General features: G+C 44.5%; 1 protein-coding gene and 1 pseudogene across 5 annotated transcripts in view; both read left to right on the forward strand.

Moving 5' to 3' along the window:
* The window catches only part of LOC119182678 (uncharacterized), a 145,220-nt gene that overhangs the window by 86,205 nt on the left and 37,254 nt on the right, over window positions 1-21,761 (forward strand). For all 5 annotated transcript variants that reach the window (XM_075883709.1, XM_075883713.1, XM_075883711.1 and 2 more), the window contains exons 3-6: window positions 5,361-5,506; window positions 11,587-11,676; window positions 16,442-16,576; window positions 20,358-20,528. In XM_075883709.1, the coding sequence (XP_075739824.1) occupies window positions 5,361-5,506; window positions 11,587-11,676; window positions 16,442-16,576; window positions 20,358-20,528 (542 nt within the window). The remainder of the gene's footprint in view (window positions 1-5,360; window positions 5,507-11,586; window positions 11,677-16,441; window positions 16,577-20,357; window positions 20,529-21,761) is intronic.
* On the forward strand, window positions 17,152-20,251 carry LOC142785256 (uncharacterized; annotated as a pseudogene).

Raw genomic sequence — 21,761 nt, forward strand, 5'->3', positions numbered from 1 at the left:
ATCTCCGCTTTAACGTCGGCTGGCTCTATAGATCACACCACTTTGCTTCTCGAGATCAAGCAATTTGTACGAGAGGAGGTCGCACGTCAGTTGTCCCTCGTGCCTTATACCTCCGAAAGTGCCCCATCTACTTTAGCGCCATCAATACAGCGAGTAGTCCAGGAGCAAGTGCCCGAGGCGCTACCAACAGCTCACGCACCACCTGTGGCTGCTCCATTGACCTATGCCGAAGCACTGAATGGAACCCGACGTCCACCTGTCGCGAACGGCCACGTTTCTTTGTCGCGAACGCCTACGTCCACGCGTCCCTTTGTCGTACCGACTGAGCCTATGTACCAGGCTGCCCGTCCTTTCTCCCGACCACCACCTCGACGCTTTCAGAACCCTTGGCGCACTCAAGACAACCGCCCCATATGCTTCGCCTGTGGAATTGCGGGTCACGTGGCACGATTTTGTCGACGGCGTGAGTTTTTTCTGCGTGACGACGTCAGGCCCAACAATTATGATTTACCCCCACGACCGGAGCCGGCTGTATATGGCGAGACTACCACCATGGACACATTTTCACCTCGCCGAAACTTCAACAGACACCGGTCGCCTTCACCTCAACGCCGTTCCCTTTCCCCTATGCTCCGTCGACCTCGCCCTGTCCCTGAGGAAAACTAGGAGCCGCGGTTCCGGGGGCAAGAACTGCGGATCTTTCGAACTCCACAAGACCTTGTTTTTCGCCGTCCAACGTCGTTGCTGTCTCCGTTGAAGGTATACCTGTTTTTGCATTGGTCGATACTGGCGCCGCAGTGTCTGTAATGACTGAAAAACTTTGCCGTCGACTAAAAAAAGTCACAATGCCTCTACACGACTTCGTTTTAAGCACTGCGAGCGAGCAACGAATTCACCCTTTTGCTGCATGCACAGCACGTGTCGTTATTGCTGACAATATATATGTCGTCGAGTTCGTAGTGCTCCCGCAGTGTTCCCATGACATTATATTAGGCTGGGACTTTCTCTGCACTCATCATGCCGTCATCGACTGTGCTCGCGCGGAAGTGGAGTTCGCGCCGTTATGCGACGCTGCTTCACTCGACTCGTCCCTTTCACCTGCAAAAGTTTTCGTTGCCGCCGACACTTCGATACCCCCGTTCTCGTCCGCCCTAGTTCCGCTTTCCTGTGACGTCTATAGTGGCTCAACTGTTCTTTTTACGCCTTCTGAAACCGCTGTTCGCCGCAAGTGCTTCCTGATTCCTTTCGCCGTTCTGAATATTCACGAAGCATCAAGTGCAATTTATGTATCAAATCCGTTTCCCTCGCCTTCCAAGTTACTGTGCGGAGAGTGCCTGGGCTTTGCCGATGACATTGATCCCTCGAGTGCACGTGTAGTTCCTGACCACTCGACTACGCTACCTATTGATGCTGTTGATTGCTGCGCGTCATCCTCTTCCCCATCATTCACCGACGCAATTTCGCGCTGCGTCGACCCCAACCTTACGGCCCAGCAGCGCACCGACATCATCGCCCTCCTCGAGCGCTTCCGTGCCAGCTTCGACCACCAGCAACTGACTTTGGGCCGTGCTTCCACTGTATCTCACGAAATCGACACTGGCCTTCACGCTCCTTTACGTCAGCGTCCGTATCGGGTATCGGCATCTGAGCGTCGCATAATCGCGGAACAAGTTGACGACATGTTGAAGCGAGGTGTTATTGAGCCCTCTAATAGCCCGTGGGCCTCCCCAGTTGTTCTAGTCAAGAAAAAGGATGGCTCAATAAGATTCTGCGTCGACTACCGCCGGTTGAATAAGATCACGCGCAAAGATGTTTACCCGCTACCTCGCATAGACGATGCCCTTGACTGCTTACAAGGCGCGGAGTTCTTCTCGTCACTCGATCTGCGTTCAGGTTATTGGCAGGTTCCCATGGCTGAGGCTGATCGCCCCAAGACGGCTTTTGTTACCCCTGATGGCTTATATGAATTTAACGTCATGCCATTTGGGCTCTGCAATGCGCCTGCCACTTTCGAGCGCATGATTGACAACATCCTCCGTGGCCTGAAATGGCAGACATGTCTGTGCTATTTAGACGATGTTGTAATATTTTCAAGCGACTTTTCAACGCATCTTCAGCGGCTCGAGACAGTGCTTACTTGCCTCACCGCCGCCGGTCTACAGCTCAACTTGAAGAAGTGCTGCTTCGGCGCTCGACAACTCCTAATTTTGGGCCATGTTGTATCTAGAGATGGCATTCTTTCGGATCCGACGAAACTCCGTGCCGTTGCCGAATTTCCCAAGCCGAAGACCTTAAAAGAACTTCGCAGCTTCCTCGGTTTATGTTCATATTTTCGTCGTTTTATTCGCAACTTCGCCTCCATCATATCGCCCTTGACTGACCTTCTTGCCGGCAACAAAGACCTTTCTAGTTGGTCGTCAGCTTGTGATGATGCATTTGCCACACTCCGCCACCTTCTTACGTCACCTCCTATACTGCGACATTTTGATCCTCTTGCCCCGACGGAAATACACACGGATGCTAGCGGAGTTGGCCTCGGTGCTGTGCTCGCCCAGCGTAAACCTGGATTTGATGAGTACGTCGTCTCTTACGCCAGCTGTGCACTCACAAAAGCAGAAGCCAACTATTCAGTCACCGAAAAAGAGTGTCTAGCCATCATATGGGCCATAGGCAAGTTTCGACCATATCTTTACGGGCGCCCATTCAGCGTGGTTACAGATCATCATACATTATGTTGGCTCTCCTCGTTAAAAGATCCCACCAGCCGGCTTGCCCGTTGGGCGCTTCGGCTACAAGAGTACGACATCCACGTCGTTTACCGATCTGGCCGAAAACATTCCGACGCAGACGCGTTGTCCCGATCACCTCTACGATGTAGTGACAAGCCGCCGTCTTCGCCTGCCCCCGACGTATCTGCACTTAGTGTCAGTGACATGCGACAGGAGCAACGAAAAGATCCATGGATCGCTTCACTTATCAACTTGTTGAATCGAACTCCCTCGCAAAATATCCCTAGAGGTATGCGCCGTCAAATACAGCACTTCGTTATCAGAGATGGTTTGCTATACAGACGTAATTATCTCTCCGAAGGACGCCAATGGCTTCTAGTCATTCCCAGAAGTCTCCGCTCAGACATATGCGCCTCCTTTCACGCCGACCCACAATGCGCCCATGCTGTAGTGTTAAAAACCTACACCCGCCTGTCCCACCGCTACTACTGGCGTGGAATGTATCGCTTCGTCCGTCGCTACGTACGTTCCTGTCTCGCTTGTCAACGCCGGAAGAATCCCACTCCAACTTCTCCAGCTCCACTACAACCCTTACCTTGTCCTGCCCGACCGTTTGACCGTGTTGGTATTGATCTGTATGGACCTCTTCCGATTACACTGGCTGGAAATCGCTGGGTAATCGTCGCTATCGATCACCTTACGCGCTACGCAGAAACTTCACCACTTTCTTCTGCGTCAGCCAGCGACGTCGGTCGTTTCATACTGCATCAGATCATTTTACATCATGGTGCACCACGTGAACTCCTGAGTGACCGAGAGCGTGTGTTTTTGTCGGACGCTGTCGAATCGCTTCTCAAGGAATGCCAAGTCATTCATCGCACCACCACCGCGTATCATCCTCAAACAAATGGCATTACAGAAAGATTCAACCGTACATTAGGAGATATGCTGTCGATGTACGTCGCAACCGATCACACCAATTGGGACAGTATTCTCCCTTTTGTAACCTACGCGCATAATACTGCTGTCCAGACAATCACTGGTTTCTCGCCATATTTCCTCCTTTATGGTCGCGAGCCCTCTTGCACGCTAGACACCATCCTTCCTTACCACCCGGATGTTGCTGAGTCGACGACGATGTCACAAGCTGCTAAATACGCGGAAGAGTGTCGTCAGCTTGCCCGCTCCTTCACAAGTGCTGAACAGCAACGCCAGAAACACCACCGCGATAGCCCGACGCCTCCGGCTTCTTATGCATCGGATGACCTTGTCTGGCTTCGCATCCCTTCAACCAGCCCTGGTCTCTCAACGAAACTGATGTACAAGTATGACGGACCTTACCGTGTGGTTAAACAAACTTCACCCGTCAATTACATCGTGGAGCCGCTTGAACAGCCCCATGATCAACGACGCCGTGGACGTGAGACCGTCCACATAGACCGCCTAAAACCATATTACGATCCCTCTATTGTCTCCTGCCCATGAGTCGCCAGGATGGCTCTTTTCCGGAGGGGAGGAAAATGTAGTGAAGAAGATGAATGCTACTCAGAAGGGCAGGGGGTATGACTCAGTCGGTGAAGAAGACGACGTTTGGTTGGCTGGCGACTCAGGCTGGTCCCGCCATTACCACTTAACGTGTCGTGACCTTTCTCCTGTTTTATAAAAGAGTGCAACTCTAAAACGCCTCATTATAGTTCCTGTTTCACATGTGCTGCTCATTGTATGAAGAGATGACAGCTGTCTTGACATGTCGAAAGGTCAGGTTAATTTGAATCTTTGCAACATGCATTATGATTTACTGTTTATAAATGAATGAAATTTATATAATTTCAGGATCGCGAGACCACATTTAAAATGAGTGGAAATATGGTATATTTTACAGCAACTGTTTGTAATCACAAAGTAACTATCAAAGTGCTATACAGTCATGCTAAATTTCATAAACTGAGTTATACCTGCCAGTCAATTTTCAATTTATATGGATCAGTTATCTGCTGGAAAAGATTTTTAAGAATATATCAAGGCTCGTGTTGAATGCCATAAGTTCAGCATCTCAAAAACATGGTATACTTCACCAAAATTACCTTCTGCAGCAAAATATTTCAACTAGAAATGGTATAAAGGAAGTTCAGGCAACAACAATTTACCATTAGCTCAGTGTGTGTGGTCTCTTCTTTGTCATTAGTGCAAAGAAACAGCAAAATTAAGAAATAGCAATTTAAGTAAATTTACTTGGCATCGTACACCTTTGGCTTTCTCATCCCTGAGGAAAAAGCTTGTCTGGCCTCGAAACCTCGAGTTTTCAGTGGAAGTTTTCTGATTGCCTGATTCCTATCCCAACCAGGCAGACGTCTGCCAAATGTTCACCTTTGACAAAATTAAGTTGCGTCTCCAAATGAGGATGCTGTGTTGCAAAAATTTTTGTGTTTGTTTTCATCTCTGGTGCTGACGCACGAGGAATGATTGTATAAATGGGACAAGCCGCACGACACTTGTGGCTGCTGGTTGGATAAGTGCACCTTAATTGCACTATTGATCGCTCACACTGTGCTAGTTCCATCACCAGTTTTAATTGCCCACCTATCCAGTTGGCCATACAGTATATGATTCTGGCAATGTATTGTGTTGCAGGTAGCAGCAGCAGCTCTGGCAAAGGTGGCGACCCCTTTCGGTTCGAAGGGGAGGGGCTCCTGTTTCGAGCCAAGCTCATCGGGAGCCAGCCGGTGCCAGAGGCACGGGGCGACCGCATGTGCCAAGATGCCATGACACGACTCAAGGTGGGCATCTCGTGCTCGTCCTCATCTCTTCCAATCTTTGCTAAGTGACGTAAGGGTTAGAATGAGTGCCTCTTGCTTGTTCTGCTCACGCGTGAATGTTATATGAATGGGAGAAGCACAAAAAACAGCAGTTTGTTACTAGAAGCATCATTACTAGGAAGATGCGGGTGTGATGTCATACACACCGTTTACATGTTTATTTTATATATTACTGTCCTGCTGTTAGTGGTTTTGGGACGTTAAACCCCACATATCAATCAATATTACTGTCCTGCGCTTTGAGCGACGCTCTTGTTTCTCTTCCAAGCACTTCTACCGCAGCCCATGCCTCTCGTTTTCCAGATATTCAGAAAAGGTCCGTTAACAAATGAAACAATTATGAAATTGAAGGTTCTGGTTTGAATTAAAATTTATAGTGGATACACACGATATCGGGAAATATGTTTACTTGAGAAAAGGGCCAGTAATTTGTGAGAAGGATAAGTGAAAATTTATTAACTTCATTGAAAGAGCAGATAGTTTTTTTGTGAACAGCTCGGATCATTGTGACGACAGCTGGCTGAGCAAATCTCAAGTACATGCATCTTTCTGCATGGCCTCTGAGATGCACTTTGGCAACATGACAAAACACAGTCAAGCATAGGGATGCACCAGGGCACCCAAGCATAGGATCAGGGTCACATCCAATCATTATTTATTCATTTACTTATCTATTTATTTGGATTTCCAAGAAGGCTATTGTTATGGTGTAGGTATGGTTACACGAGCGTGAAATGGACATCAATAATCCATTCACTATCAGCTGTTTTTGACCGTGATGTCGTACCCCGATGTTGATTAGGTTTCAGGAATATTAGGGAAGCTTGAAGTACAAAGAAACGACACATTGTGAAGTTAGGATGACAGATAGGGATGAACAAGGGGACATGACAACTTCATTTACTGTTAATAGCATCAAGTGGGGCCGTGGCCATTGAGTGAAAGCAATGATCGAACAAGGGGACATGACAACTTCATTTACTGTTAATAGCATCAAGTGAGGCCGTGGCCATTGAGTGAAAGCAATGATCGAGTTAGGTGTTGGTATGTAGAAGAAACGAAGGCCATGATCTTGATGTGCCGTACCAGACACGCCAATAGAGCTGAAAAAAAAAAAATAAATGAAGGAACAACCTTGAAAAGATATGGCAGAACAACCCTTGAAACCCTTGTACCTAAGTGCACATGCAGCACATGATCACTCAGCTTAAGGGGGCAGACGTGTCTTTGGGACCAAACAGTGACAAAAAGATTCATTTTTTAAAATTGACGTGTTTGGTTTCTGCAAGTATTTTTATTTTCTGCGGTAATTTTCGAGTATTATTTTCTGCTGTAATTTTTTTGTCATGTCATTCTGTCTAGATTCTTGGTGCTGTTAACATGCAGAGCCTACAAAAAAATGGGGAACTGACTTCGAGGCTTCCTTATAATTGGCCGGCACCTGTGTTAGAAGCTCTGCTATGAATTTATGGGCCCCATGAGCACCTTTATGAGGATTGCAAAACATGCGCACCATGATTGTTGCTTTTTTAAGAAGCTGTGTGTTTTCAGTTTTTTCAATTTTTTTCAAAAAAGTAAATTTACGACAGTTCAATTTAGAGGCCTCAATATCACTGCAGCTAGGGCAGGGACAACAATAATTATTTTTGCAATGGAAACCTGTATGTGTGTAGAATGCAAGTATGGGAGCAGAATTTAGAGCACAAGCCTTTTAAATAATTACTCATCAAAGTTGTAATACAATTCCAACTGCTTTTGAAAATGGATAGTTCATTTTGCTGCAAAATAACCAAGAAAGCCTAAAAACAAACAAAAAAAACTCTTGCATACTTTCACTCTATAGTCATTAGTCTATGTTGGAATATCTTAAATATCACTTTTCATAAAGCACTTTTTATCTATGATGGCCTTAAACAATAGGGGGTGAGCGTAAGTTATCTCAGGATTAAGATGAGTTACAGGAATACTAATTAAATATTTGAAATCAGCAGGAAAAATGGCATAATCCTGTGCAGTTTATCAAGATCACTTAAGAAACAAACAAAAAATGTCTAAGACCAGTCTGCCCCCTTAAGAGAGTAGCGCGCGTGACGAGACCATGTCCCACAGCTATGAAGGGTGGGTGCAGTCGCCCCTTACTCTTTAATATATGTACCGACGCAGAAAAGGGTGAAAATGTGTGGTTCCTGGAGTATTCTGCAGATGGCACAACCAGTTTAACAACTCCAAATCACGACAGCTTTGCGCTTCTGCACGAATTTTTGAACCCACAATGAAGAACGTACAGGTACGTCAGTGACGTCTCGAGGGGGAAACCTGAAGACATACTGATATGCCGGTGACAGCGAAAGAGAAAAAAAAAAAAAAAAAGACGGGGAAAACCATCACTGTTGCAGGAATTACTATATCAAACAGAGCAATATTGCACAACATCAACACTGTAAATAAAAAAATGTGGGCTAAATGGATGAAGGTTCCTACAAAGTTATGTGAGAGATATATCACAGTTACAAAGTTGCCTGTGAGCATATACGTTTTCAACTACTGTTATTAACTGTTAAGAGCTTTAAGCCGCTCCGCTGGCATGCCTCACATTGTACTTTCAAAGGGCTTGACGAGCACTTTGGAAAGCTTCTAGTCAAGCACACCGACTTGTTGTTGCTGTGTGACTGGTAGTCCATTGGGATCAATGTGAATTTATGTCATTTGAGTTTAAATAGTAGATATTTGATTTCTAAAATCTGTATTTAGAATATTCTGGAGCTCTTTGGCAACCTCATTTCTTCCGACAGAAAGCAAAGTATGTGGAAATATCGCCAGGTAGTTGGTCTTGCTGAGGCAGATGTGATTGTATTCAAGAAACTTTCAATGCAATATAAACAGTTGTGAACATAGGGAAAAAAGTTTTGCTTTCTACTAGTAATGACTACGAAGAATTATAATTTGGTGAACATTATTATGAGGAAATACATATCATCACCAGGTAGACAAACTCTTTGGCAATCTTTCCACATACTTCGTTCTTGTGTTGCACAAAATGAAGTTGCCGAAAAGCTCCATAAGAAATATGCTTAAAAGTAAGGGTGTGTGGTGTGAATATTCAAAACTTCAAATATATCTTAATGGAGTTTGCTATTTGATTCAGTTTGCACTGGAATTGCACTATTTGAAGTAACCAAACTTCGAGAAGACGAATACAGTTGGCACTCGATTGGCAATGGCTCCTTCAGATTTTCAAAATGCTTCTCCCCATTTCTTGTATTACAGTAAAACTTCCTTTCAGGTTCTATGGTCAATAATTAGGCTTGTGGGAATATTCGAATGCTTCGGATATTCGAGAAAATAGTGGAGTATTCGAATTCGCTGTGATTCAAATTGAATTTATGGAATATTTTGAAGCATTTGCAATAAATAAATAGGTGTATATTAGGCTGCATGTAACGGCTTTTAAAATAGTTTAAAATAGTTTTAAAATAGTTTAAAACTGCAGTGTCGGAATGCAAGCCGTGAAGGTACCCATCCAGGGGAAATATGCTTTGCCGCAAAGCCCTTCTTAAAATTTAAAGGGGCCCTGCAACAATTTTTGAGCATGGTCAGAAAACGCTGCCGATTTGTTGTAGAGGCTCCCGACAACATGCGAGCCAAATATTATAGCGCCGCACGTGGCCTAGAATTCACATTAAATTATCAAAGCCAACTGACAATGGCTCTCTTCTCCCGGCAAATGACACCACAAGCTCAACAATCACTCGTCACAGCCATTGCATCAGCCATTGGCTGATTTGAAGATGGCGCGCTCGGCCGTCATGTTCAGGAGACCGCGACGTGTCCATGTGTGCGTGCGTGATCACACTGGAAAGTTGCGTATTTAAAGAAAAAAGGTGCTCAAGGTCACGACGTGCGTGTGATGTATTTTCTTTCGCCGTGCCATTCCTCTTTGCTTGGCTTCCAACACCTTACCGTCATGACGAGAAGAGAATGCAATTGCAGTGTGTGACAAATCTTTGCTACTCTGCTTGTACTGGATGGAGTCTAAAGATTTAGTGGTGGTGAATTCCTGAGGCAGCAGGCTTCTTTAGTGAATGCATTCCTACTTGAAAAAGTGTGGCAGGGACCCTTTAAATGAACATAGCACCTTCAAATCAATTCATCGTTTTATTAAGCTTGAAAGCTTGTTATGATGGCTTATATGCTCAAAGTATAATAAATTTTAAAATGTTATGTATTCTACTGGCTTTGACTTACATCCTACCGAAAGTCAAATCCTACTACTACTCAAAGTTGTTTCGACTTCTCTTGAATAGAAAAAAAAAGGCATTTGCATGGAGGTCTTATTTCAATGTAAAAAAATATTGTGCAGGTTAGTGAGGTCATGATAAATATGACCATTTTTTTGTATGTCATATGTACTATTCACTTCGAACGTAAAATTCACTATTCACACAGGCCTATCAATAATGTAATTGATTGAAGAAAACGCTAGTTCCAACTTGGAGACGATAGATGTCGCTGAAGTGGGGGCTCAAGTAATGCCATTTTGGACCTGAACTTGGGGCAGGAAGTTTGAAAAATTGTACACTGAAAAATTGAAGTTTGAAAAATTGTATTTTTAGCATCGAAAATTTCAAATGTTCTTACACAGGCATCTGCGCAACAGATTCGTAACTGCCAATTAGAAGGGAGCATGACCTTGTATGCTACATCAACTGGGTTTCCACAGAAATTGAAAGAGAAGAGCCTGATGAAATAGCATCGTTGCCTTTCATGCGCAAAGTGTGGTCAGCAACACTTTGGTGTCACCAAATCATTTACATAAATACAATACGGCCTCATGTTGCTATCTCACAAGCATATGCCTAGGAATTCTCTGTCACTTATTTTCTGCTATTTCGCTTCTAAAAAAGATATTTAGAAATATTTGAGAGACACTTGAAAAATGTTTGATTAGATTCGCACTCACACTTAAACATTCAAACTCACTCTGCACCCAAAATTTTACTAATTGCATGACTCTACTAAAATCATGTTTAAAAATTCTAAATGTTTAGTTCTAATAAAGCTACTAAAAATCCTCTTAGCGAAGGTCACAGGTTTGATCCTGGCCACGGTAGTTGCATTTCGAGGGGGGGCAGAATGCTAGCGGATTGTGTACTGTGCGATGTCGGTGCATTTTAAGGAATGCCATATAGTCGAAATTTCTGGAACCCTCCACTGCTGTGTCTTTCATAATCATAACGTGGTTTCGGGGTGCATAATAGCAAATAATATTAATAAAAATCTATTTATTGCAATCTGCAAAAGAAACTGAATATGTTTAGTAATTGCCATTCACTTCACTCAAGTAATGTAAAATAGTTTTTTTTAAGAGCCACGTCCTCCCTGGCAATGTCGGTGCGACTTGTTCTTACAAGTCTAGTCCTGGGTGTGACTGTTAAGTGTTACTTATGAGTGTATATTTTGTGCCACTCCTGCCTTGGTTGTAAGTCCAGGGTGTGCAAATTTGTGTTGTTTTTGTGTTTTTGTTTTAGACAGAAGCAGGCGTGATGCGTGTTCGCAAGCTTTAGTTGCTCTTGTGAGTAGCTGGACTTTTAGCTTAGACAGAATTTTGCTGGTTCCAAGCATGAGTGAGCTTCAATCTTGTGTATAGTTATCTATAGAGAGCTTGAAATGGCAGTCGAATCCCTTCTAAGAGACACGGATATAAAAAAAAATCGGTTTAAAAGACACCAGTAAGCCTACTTTGAGATATTGGTTGATAAAAAGATGCAAATGCTGTACCCTGCTTATAAAAGACACTTCATAAAAAAAACAAAATTTCTCTCCTCGGTGCATGTCTATTAGGAAGGGGTTCAACTGTGCTCTGTGGTGGACTTTTGGGTACATACTAAACAAGTAAAGTGTGCGAAATATAAGAAGTGCAAAAAAAAAAGGGACTGATTTTTAAAAATACAATCTATCTTGTATTTTTTGCAGTGAATCACTTCTTAACCGGTTGCATGACTGAATTTTGCATGTGAGGTATGTCTCTACATATTTTGCAGATGGTTGTGCGTTCATCTGGGGAGCACAAGCAAAGGGTTCAGCTGACCGTCTCTCTTCAAGGGATCAAGATCCGCGATGACAAGACTGGGGTCAGTGCAAGTCAATGCGTGACTGGAATCTTCTAGTCACGTAGTGCTCTATCCAGTACCTAATCACTGGGTTCAAAAGCACACACGAGACATACTGTCACCAGCAAATAACTCGGACTCTAGGGGGCTGCTGCAAAACCTTTATACTTGGAAGTCTGGAATGCCAAAATTGTTAAAAAATAAGTAGCTTTATTGTTGTTGGCGGGAAGGATATGTGGGCTGTACTTTTCCCCAAGATCTGCACTTTGAAGGATGACGTAAATTTTATAGAAGTTGTGTAGGACAGTTCATTGTGTATCGGCCAGGGCATTCCTGGCACTGTGCCCAGCACACTACCTTGCCTTATCACACTGCCGAAACAGCTCGTTGATGGGGTCGATGATACGCACATCTTAATGTTACACGAGTGAATGTGTTTTTCGAAGTGGTAGTCCAGGAATGTGGGCCTAGTCTGTCAATGCCTTGCTGCACATGAACTTGCCCCACATGAACTTGCCCCACTTGTCGAACTGTTTATGAGCACATTTAGTGGCAACGCATTTTCTTGCCTTATTTATTTCGACATTTTTTGTTCTGGCTGCATTGCAAAGAGGATCAGTCAGTAGTGGACGTTGAATAGGGGGCATGAAATTGAGTTGAAGACCTTACAAAGCACTGAATTGCATTTCGACCATTGTTAAGTGGTTCCTACAACTAAAGTAGCCACAACATGCGTTGCAATCTGATTTCAAACAACACAGGTGACATTCATGCTGAGATTAAGAAAGGGGGGGGGGGGAGGAATGGTCACATACTGTTTCACGAGGGTAATTGTCTGCCACTTCTTTTGCTGCCCTGATTGTATGCAGACCTTGAGAATAAGGTTGGGGCCTTGTCAAAATGCTTGAACAATCTTATGCAGCTGCTCAAAGGGGCACATAGGATTTTAACCATATTTCATAAACCTATTGATGTGGAAGCATGAATCCTTTGGATAATTAAGTTAAGAAGTTAAGTGTTCCGAGTAAAGTTTACGATTCATTATGCTGTTTGAAATGTGCACATCCATACAAACCCTAGTGCCTTGCCTCACTGAGCTTCAACTACTGCTCTCTGCATTTGCTTTATTTTGAAAAGTCACCCACGCTGTAATTCTAATTGTCTTAGTTTGTGGGGGAAAAAAAAAGTTAGTTGCTTTTGTGGGATGAACCAGACAGCTGCGGAGGAGGTCGGTCTTTATCATCAACAGTAGATTGGTGGAGGATCACTGAGCACGAGGCTTAGTGTTCAGTGAAGAAGTTGAGGCGGAAAAGGACTGCTTTAGAGTGGATAACTTTTATTTTCGGTTAGCTCTGCTGATGCAGATTGTGTAGCCTAATGCAATGTGAATAATCGCAAGTGTCCTAAGGTTAGTTAATTGATTCACAAACATTGCCAATAGTTAAGTGTAGTTGTGCAATGCGAATAATTAAGTGTAGAGGTAGACTAACGGCATGGCTAATTTACAGCAAGCCGTTTTAGGGACCATTTTACACTTTACTAATGCCGGACGTGCAGAGTGAAAGTTGCATGATAAATAGTGCCTATGCATCTTCTATGACTTATTAGTGTAGCTTGATCAGTTCTCAGCCTCGGACACAGCGAAAGTTTTTTAGATTGGTCGGTGTAGAGTTCACGTGTTTTGAAACGGGGCTGGCATTGCATGAAAACTTCAATATTGCTATTTGCATTACATCATCGGTAGCTACCAGTCACAAAGCTGTAGTCAAAGTTGTCACATTGTATGCTGTGTTTTGGCAGAACATTTGAATCAGTTTTACACGTTGTCTGTCAGGCGAATCGCAATGTTGTAAAACTGTCTGAATAATGAGACATTTCTGCATTATTGATGTTCAGATTCGACGTCGAAAACTAAAGTGCAACATATTGCACTTTGAACATATTTATAAGTTGTACTACAGTTAAACCTCTTTACAAAATGCATGCTCTGGGCAACAATTCTTGTCTATTATACATAGGAGAATTTTATTATAAGCTGGGTACCTCATATGCATTTTTTTATCTACCCGTATTTTACTGTTGGCAGGTTGGTGTCTCTTATACGCATTTGTCTGTTATATCACTGTCTCTTATGAAGGGGTTTGACCATATGCTGTTTTATTTCCACATTCACTGGTACCAGAGTGCTTAACATGAATTTAGTGTTCTTGATGAAGTAGTTGATTCCCAAAAAAACTTGAACGGACTGACAATGGGCGAGAACATGCTATTAGACTGCAGTAGATATGAAAAGAGAATGCATTATTTTTGCGTGGTGACTTGGATTTGCAATTTTTAATGATGCTTAAAGTTATCAAAATCTGCCTTGTTGCATAGCCTAGTAGAATAGCCTAGAAGCTGGATTACGGTACATGGAGTCGATCACTTTGCTGAACGTGGTCGTGTAGTCTGATGCTGTTGTGTGTGCCAGTCCTCCAAATTGGAGTGTATGTTATTATCTAGCCTCGCCCGATTTTGCGCTGCTTGCGACTTAAAAGGAGTAGCATGATGAAAGGCGGCGCTGCTGGCGTGGCCGCAAGTGGACCAAGCCGAGCCATGGTGCATGCGCGTGGAGTTCACGCACGCGCAATAAACCATTGCGCTCAAACACTCTCATTGCGCCCGCGCGCTCACTGTTTGCAGCATGTGAGCATACGACTTCATATTCGCTGCAGACAGAAAAACTCCGATTACAAATGTTTCGTTGCATTTTCCACACTTGTTGAGTGTCCACAGCGCCATAATTCTTTCTTTTGTGAATCAGCGAAAGGCCCACTACGTGTGTAAGGCAACATGCAAGCCTACGCAGCTGCTCACTCTGTTGATATTTTTTGCAGCTGACGATGAATAAATATGTCTGATCGTGATTGTTTTGTAATTAGTGGGCTTTTAAAACACCTATTACTTGTGCAGTTCACGTGTTTTGACACTTGGCACGATTCTACACTTTTCCCACGCAATTGTACTTGTACTGTATTAATGAAACCCCGTCCACTACATAACAGTCGTATACATATACCGTAATTACTCGAATCTAACGCGCACCTTTTTTCCGGTTAAGGGAGTTCATAAATCGCATGCGCATTAGAATCGAGTATGAAAAAAAAAAAATGATTACGGTCATTTTATTGCCATCGACATTCCGAAATGGCCGCCCCCTACATGCGTCGGCATGGCGCGTCGGCCATTTCTGCTTATGTGTTTCCCATGTGCGGCACTTCGTACGTGTGCTGAGGAGTTCGTCATCTTGGTGTGCATTAGCATTGACGGCATGGAAGGGCCGACTCCAAAAACTCGACAAGTGCACCACGGTGCCGCTTTTAAAAGAAAAGTCATCGCATGTGCCGAAACGGACGTAAATCGGGCTGCATCGCGGTCGTTAGGAGTTCCCGAAACGTGCGTGCGGGACTGGCGGAAACAAAAGCAGAAGATTGTCGACAGCAAAGCTTCACGCAAAGGCTTCAATGGACCACAGCAAGGTCGGTTTCGCCCACAAATAAAGAGCTGCTCGGCGAGCATGTGCTTGAGCAGCGAGCGGCACAGCGGCCCGTGACGACAGAACTGCTCCAAGTGCGGGCTATGCAATTAGCCTTAGAAAAAGGTCTAATTCGGAGCCAGTTTAAAGCAAGCAGTTGCTGGCTAACTAACTTTATGAAGAGGAAAGGCTTTTCCCTCCGAAGGGGAACGGGCATATGCGAAAAGTTTTGTGAAGGAGTACGATGAAAAGCTTCACAGTTTTCAGAGGTTCGTCCTAAACTTGCGGCACAACAACGGCTACCTGCTTGGGCAAATCGGGAATGCCGGTCAGACGCCTCTTTACTTCGACATGCCTGGCACCACAACTGTCGAGAAGAAGGGGGCGAAGCAAGTTCGCGTGCTGACATCGGTCCACGGTAAAACTACAGTGATGGCAATGCTCTGTTACACGTCAGATGGGCACAAGCTTCGCCGTACCTTATATTTAAGTGGAACACGCTCCCGAAAGGAGTCGTTTTTTCGAGTGGTGTGATCGTGCGGGCCAGCGAGAAAAATGGGTGCGTGTTGCAATCGATGTCTTATGTTTTTTTTTTCTTCGTCGTGGAAATCGGGTGCGCGTTACAATCGAGGGCGCGGTAGAATCGAGTAAATACGGTATATATTTTTTCAAAAGCACTTTCAGACAGTGGGATAGCTCTGTGGTAAAACACCTGTTTACCATACAGAGGGCCTGGGTTTGATTTTTCCCTCCAATCTAAGGCATAAATTATTTGATTTATTTGCATCTCTCTCGATTTTCTTCTCATATCCAACGACGTCAATACCAGAATTTTCGCTGAGCTATTGAGTGGGGTTCCTTGCTCTTCGAGATAACCTTAGCCAATGCAGCATCATTTAAAACTACTGTAACCAATCACTTTTGGAAATTAGTAAAACTTCACCATTTTGTTAATGTCGTTACAGGTGACTCATATTTTATCATTTCTTTGTTATGCTTGAATGTATATTTTTTGTTTTATTTACGATTGTTGCAACTAGGTCAGTATCCACCTCAACCCTTCCCAATGCCCATTGGGCCCTGAGAGTAAGATAATAAGTTGATGAATAAATTATTGTTGCTTGTATTACCGATCAGAAGTTGTTTAAAAAGAAGGGGTCTGCAGACTGTATTGAATAAGTACAATCAAATAGGCTTTCATAGCACTCATGACCTTATGCTAGTATGCACCTCTTGTTTGCCTCAATAACTTGAATACCGTGCATTCCGCAGGAGCTGGTGTTCCACCACCCCGTGCACCGTATCTCGTTCATCTCTCAAGACGCCAGCGACGCTCGGGCGTTCGGCTACGTCTGCATGACGCAAGATGGCTGCCATCGCTTTATTGGCATCAAGACCGAGAAGGCGGTGAGTTCTGATTGTCCTGCTCATGCGAAAGAGTATGAAAGGTCATTCCAAGGTCTAGTGAGCCGCTCTCAAGCTGTTCATTTGGACTAATGCTGATTGCGCTGGAGCTCGACGAGCTGTGCACCCTAGGTTTCTGGTTCTTCTTTCGCAAAATCACAATGCCTCAGAGCTTTCACAACTCTCAACAAAAATAAAAGGAAAGAAATTCGCTTTGATGCTGTGAACTCATCCTCCCGAGATATGCTCTTGGCCTCGAAAATTTTGAAGGCCTTGCACTGATTCCATTTCTGTGTCCACGTTAGCTCGGCGTCCCATTTTACCGCAGCACCTCTAAGGGTAGGTGCACGTTCTCTGCACCATTCGTGAGCATCTGGGACAAACTCATATGCTAGGACAAACCTTTCAAGTTTGTTCAAGAGTTCTGGGACTCTGCTTCATTCACTTTCTTTCTTCAAATGCTGGGTGTGTGCCATGAGGTGCAGGTGGTCAGAGAGCGCAATGACATGACAACTTGCTACTTTCTCGAGTAACTGAATGAGCTCCATCAAAATAGACATGTCCATTGTATGGGAAGTATGAGAATAGCTGCCCTGTGCAAATTCTATGTGTATGCCAAGGAAACTGAAGAAGTGGTGACTTCATCAAAAGTCCTCTCCTTGATCTTTGTGGTACAGTTGGTTTTAGTCTCTAGTATTTCTGGTTAAATGCCATCTTGCATAAGGCAAATAATCTGTGGTCTATTATAATAACAAGGTGCGTTCTAGTTGGCATGTTGGCGTGTTGCTTTCAGCAGCAAAACCTACTGGAACGAGTGAAGCAACACACCAACGATGTGCTGAAGCTCTACAAAGAGCGCAGCGCAGTCGCCGAACATGCTGAGACATTAGATCACCGGTTAAATTTCAAAGCAATGGCCATCCTTGAAAGCGGGCCAAACTGGAGGAGAAGGTTATTACTCGAGTTGTGGCACATACAGGGGACAGTGCATAACATCAATTGCTCTCTCGGAACCCTTCCCCCAGTGTATACACATGGACTGCTCTCCACGGCAAAACGAAAGTGAGAGAGGGGGGTCATTATCCGCCCCGCGAGTGCTTTGAAGACGCCGCTGCTACGTAGCTCCGCAGTCACCCCTGAGGAAAGAACCAAGTCGGTTTCGAAACGTCGGGTTCCTTCAAAACTTTTGGTTAAGTCTAAATCATCTCCCTACTGATACAGCTCCAGCGGATCACTTTCCGAGTTGTTCCGAAAGATGTTTGTGGACAGTGATATCGCAAGAAGCTTCACTTGTTCTGCAAAAAAAAAAAACATAATAAAAAATGCACGTACACCGCAGGCCATGGTCTGTGTTCAGATAGAGAAATCTGAACATTTTGTTGTCCTCTTGAAGAAACATTAAACGAATCTCTGCAAAATAAACAGCTTGATATTCACGTGATACTGTGGAACAATACTGAGATGACAACAAGGTATGTGACATTGCTATTCCTGGGCCACAGCACAGCGGACGACCTCATGAAGAATTTGACGGAAGTGCTGGCATCCGTTCCAATGAGCAAAATTCTTCAGTTTTCCATGGATGGCCTCAGTGTTAACTGGAGCCTTTTACACAAGTTCCAGCAGCACATGGAAAATTACTTTCAAGTTCAGTGTTTGGATATTGGAGCGTGTGGCCTTCACACAGTGCATAATGCCTACAAAGCTGGAATTCATGCAATGGGCTGGTCAGTTGACACATATTTGTCCAGTTTATTCTCACTCTTTCATGATGCACCGACCAGGTGAGAAGATTTTATTCAGGAGACAGGGAGCACTGTGTTTCCACTTCCTTTTGTATCTCACCGTTGGATCGAGAACGTGCCCGTACTGGGGAGAGCCCTGGTCACATGGGACCCTGGAAGCAATACACTGAAGCAGCGAGTGGCCGCAGGCTGCCTGTGCCAAAATGCAGAGCATATGAAAACGTCAGTGCTTTTCTAAATGACCAGCTTACACTTGCAAAACTGAACTTTTCCCTGAATGCTTTCATGGTTGTGTGTGCAGCCTTTCCTGACTGTTTTTCAGAGCTATTCTCCTAAGATGTTTTTGCTGGCAAAAGAACTTGAAAGTGTTTTGAGGAGCCTTCTGTCAAGGTCCGTGAAGTGCTCTGTAATGACAGAAGCCACTAGAATCACGAAGCTGCTGCGAATTGATGTTGAAGATGCTGCCGTTTATGCAGAAGTTAAAGCTGGATGTTGGGCGTGCAGCTGAGAAGATTGTGAAATTCTGCAAAGCAAGCGCCAAGTGTACTCTCGAGTTTAGGTACGAGCGCCGGAAGTTCCCATTGAACAAGATCCTGAAAGTCACGGAGAGAAGTCCCCTGAGGCACACTGTCATTCGTGGGTTGTCATGTTTCGACCCTACTGAGATGTCCAAAACAGAAACAGGCGCCTTGGAAAGCTAAAAAGTGTGCTTAACTGTCTAATCGACAGCAGGCTTCTCTCTGAGCTCAAACGCGACATTGTGTGCACATGCACAGTATATTCAGTTTTGTCTAAAAAAACATCATGAACTACAAAACTATGAAAAAGATCATGAACATTTTGACAGTTTTTTCGTGGGGCTGCTGAAGCACAATGCTCCATTCTCACAGTTATGGGCTGTGTTGAAACTAGTCCTCCTCCTGAGCCATGGGCAGGCCTCAGTGGAAAGAGGCTTCAGCATCAACAAGCAGGTTGCGGTCGAGAATTTCGCAGAGCTGTCGTACATTTTTCAACGAATTACCTGCGAGGCTGTGAAAAGCCATGGTGGCTTGCTGAACGTTTCGATTTCAAAAGAGTTGAAGGCGTCAGCGCTCCAAGCCCGGCATAGGCACGCTCGCTGCATATCTAGACGAACAAAAGAGACAAGCACTGTCACGACAGGCAGCTTCAAATGGAAAAGAGCTTGAGCGAGAGCTTGATAAGATGCACGGAAGGAAGTCAAAGCTTCAAAAAACTTTCAAGTGCCTGCTGGAATCTGCGGACCATCTTTCGGAAGAAGCTGAAGCAAAAAACGACTTTACCTACTTAGTCGAAGCAAACAGCTTTTGTCGAACTGCTAAAAAAAAAAGGAGCTTAAGATAGCTTCTGTGGAAAAAGAAATCCACGCAAAAACTACGCTGCTTCCATAAGTCTTGCAAGCAAATAAAGTTTTGCTAACACTCCTTGAATTTTGTGGTTTTTCATCCTTGAAATCCTTGAAAGCTCCTTAAATTTTCAGTCAGATATTCTGAACGAGCCCTGCAGCTATGTGGACAGTGGCCATCATAGCTGCTTTATTTAATTGTCAAATAACTAGGAAAGTAGACAGTCTTGTGAAGACATCATTGGGGACAAATATGACGCAGGCTACTTTGCTGCTCAAACAAAGGTGGCGGCCGAGTGAAATGCTCTGATAGTGGGAATCTTACTGCTATGGTGTCGTTTTTATGCACTTGTTGTAAGCCATGCTAAGTTCTTGGTAGACTTGGAACGCAAAAGTAAAGAAATTCTTTTTGGCTTCCTTACTTTTCTGTCGTTGACGTAAAGCAGTGTTGGGTCACATACATGTGTTAGTCTGTTCTTACGGCAAGGGTTCATGCTGCCTTTTGAGCTGTCAACATAGACTGTCTAAGATGCTGTCCAGAGTCGCAACACAGCCGAAGGGATTGTTATGGAAAAGGAGGCATAGTCAAGGGCGGCAGCGACTCGGGAAATGGGAATCGTGAATTTTGTAAGCATAAGCTGGAGAGAGATTCGCTATAAAGTTGAAATTTATGCAGGCATCCCAGCTGGTGGTGGCGCTGCGTGACCTCTTCCAGGTGGTGCTGGAGATGAAGCAGCACGAGCTGCGTCAGGCACAGCTTGAGCAGCGGCAGCAGCTGCAGGAATGGAAGCCCCCCACGGACTTCAACAATCGCGGGGAGGCACAGGAGGTGATCTGCAGTCCTCAGGTGAGCAGAGCCTCAAATGGGTTGTCGGGGTGTCGCCCAGCAGTGACACAGGCACATACTGGAAATTCACGACGCATGTCCAACGTTCCTCGTGTATGCGTCTGAGTCACCAGATTCAGTCTTAGATGGCCACACTACAGTAGACCCTCAGAAAATGGAAGTCGCTCAAATATAATAGGTGCCTTTAAAGGGCCAGTAAACAACATCGAAGTCGAAAAGCTTTAGGTGCGCCTTTGCTATGGGATTATGCTGCCTCAAAGATTATGCGAATACGTGCTATAACAAGGAAGTTACAGGGGTTACAACATCCGTTTCAACTGGTTTAAAATTTTTGCGCTGCCACTTGCCACCCTTCTCCACGAAGGTGCAGCTCGTCGTAACGACTCCGCCCTCTTCGGCAACTTGGCACGATGTCCGTGACATGTCATCAGCCCGCAACCAACGACTGAGCAGGGCTTCGTTCACATGAGCCTGTGTCATACTGGCAGGAAATACGAGGCCAAGAGCAATTTTCTCCTTGCGGTAATGTAGTGAGATGCTTCTTCATCTCGGAGGCTTTCATTCTGGCAATACCACTTCTCCCAAAGTCTTGGCTTCTACGAAACAGTAGAGGGCAACACAGAAAAATGAAAATGCAGACTGCGTGGCTGAAACTGCATCGCCACAAGGCCAAGGCTCTGTTTCGTAAGGCAAAGAACCAATCGACGAGCTCAGAGGTGTGTAGGGTTGCCCGTTGGCAAGCTTTTGTCAGACTGCACATACGAGGGTGATTGGTCAAGCGAGAGAAACAGGCACCGGATTGTGTTTTGAGATGGAGGGTTCGAGCGGCACACAGCGCTGTAATATTCGGCAAATATGATCACCGCGGTGTACTGTATGCATTGGCGAGCTTGTTTTGGTGTGTGTGAAAAAAAAATGTGGGAGCCTGTTTACTGGATCTTTGATATGAATGGCTTCATACTTGAATATTGTAGCTCTGTTCATCTCGTGGTAAACGGAACTCCCGTCAACTAAAACCTACTTCCCAGGCCCTGTCAGGTTTCGTTTCACAAGTCTACTGTATTATTATTAATACCAGTGCACTGTTGAAAAGGTCACACAAACAGATCGAGGGTGTGATATTGTACACATTCTATAACAGAATGCTTGTCGTAACTGTATGTGATTAGTCAAGCTCCCCATTTGCTATGTTAACGTTAGCCTCGATAATTCACGTGCGGCAAGAGTGAACAT

This window comes from Rhipicephalus microplus, unplaced genomic scaffold (genome assembly GCF_043290135.1).
Source record: "Rhipicephalus microplus isolate Deutch F79 unplaced genomic scaffold, USDA_Rmic scaffold_20, whole genome shotgun sequence".
Classification (NCBI taxonomy): Eukaryota; Metazoa; Arthropoda; class Arachnida; order Ixodida; family Ixodidae; genus Rhipicephalus; species Rhipicephalus microplus.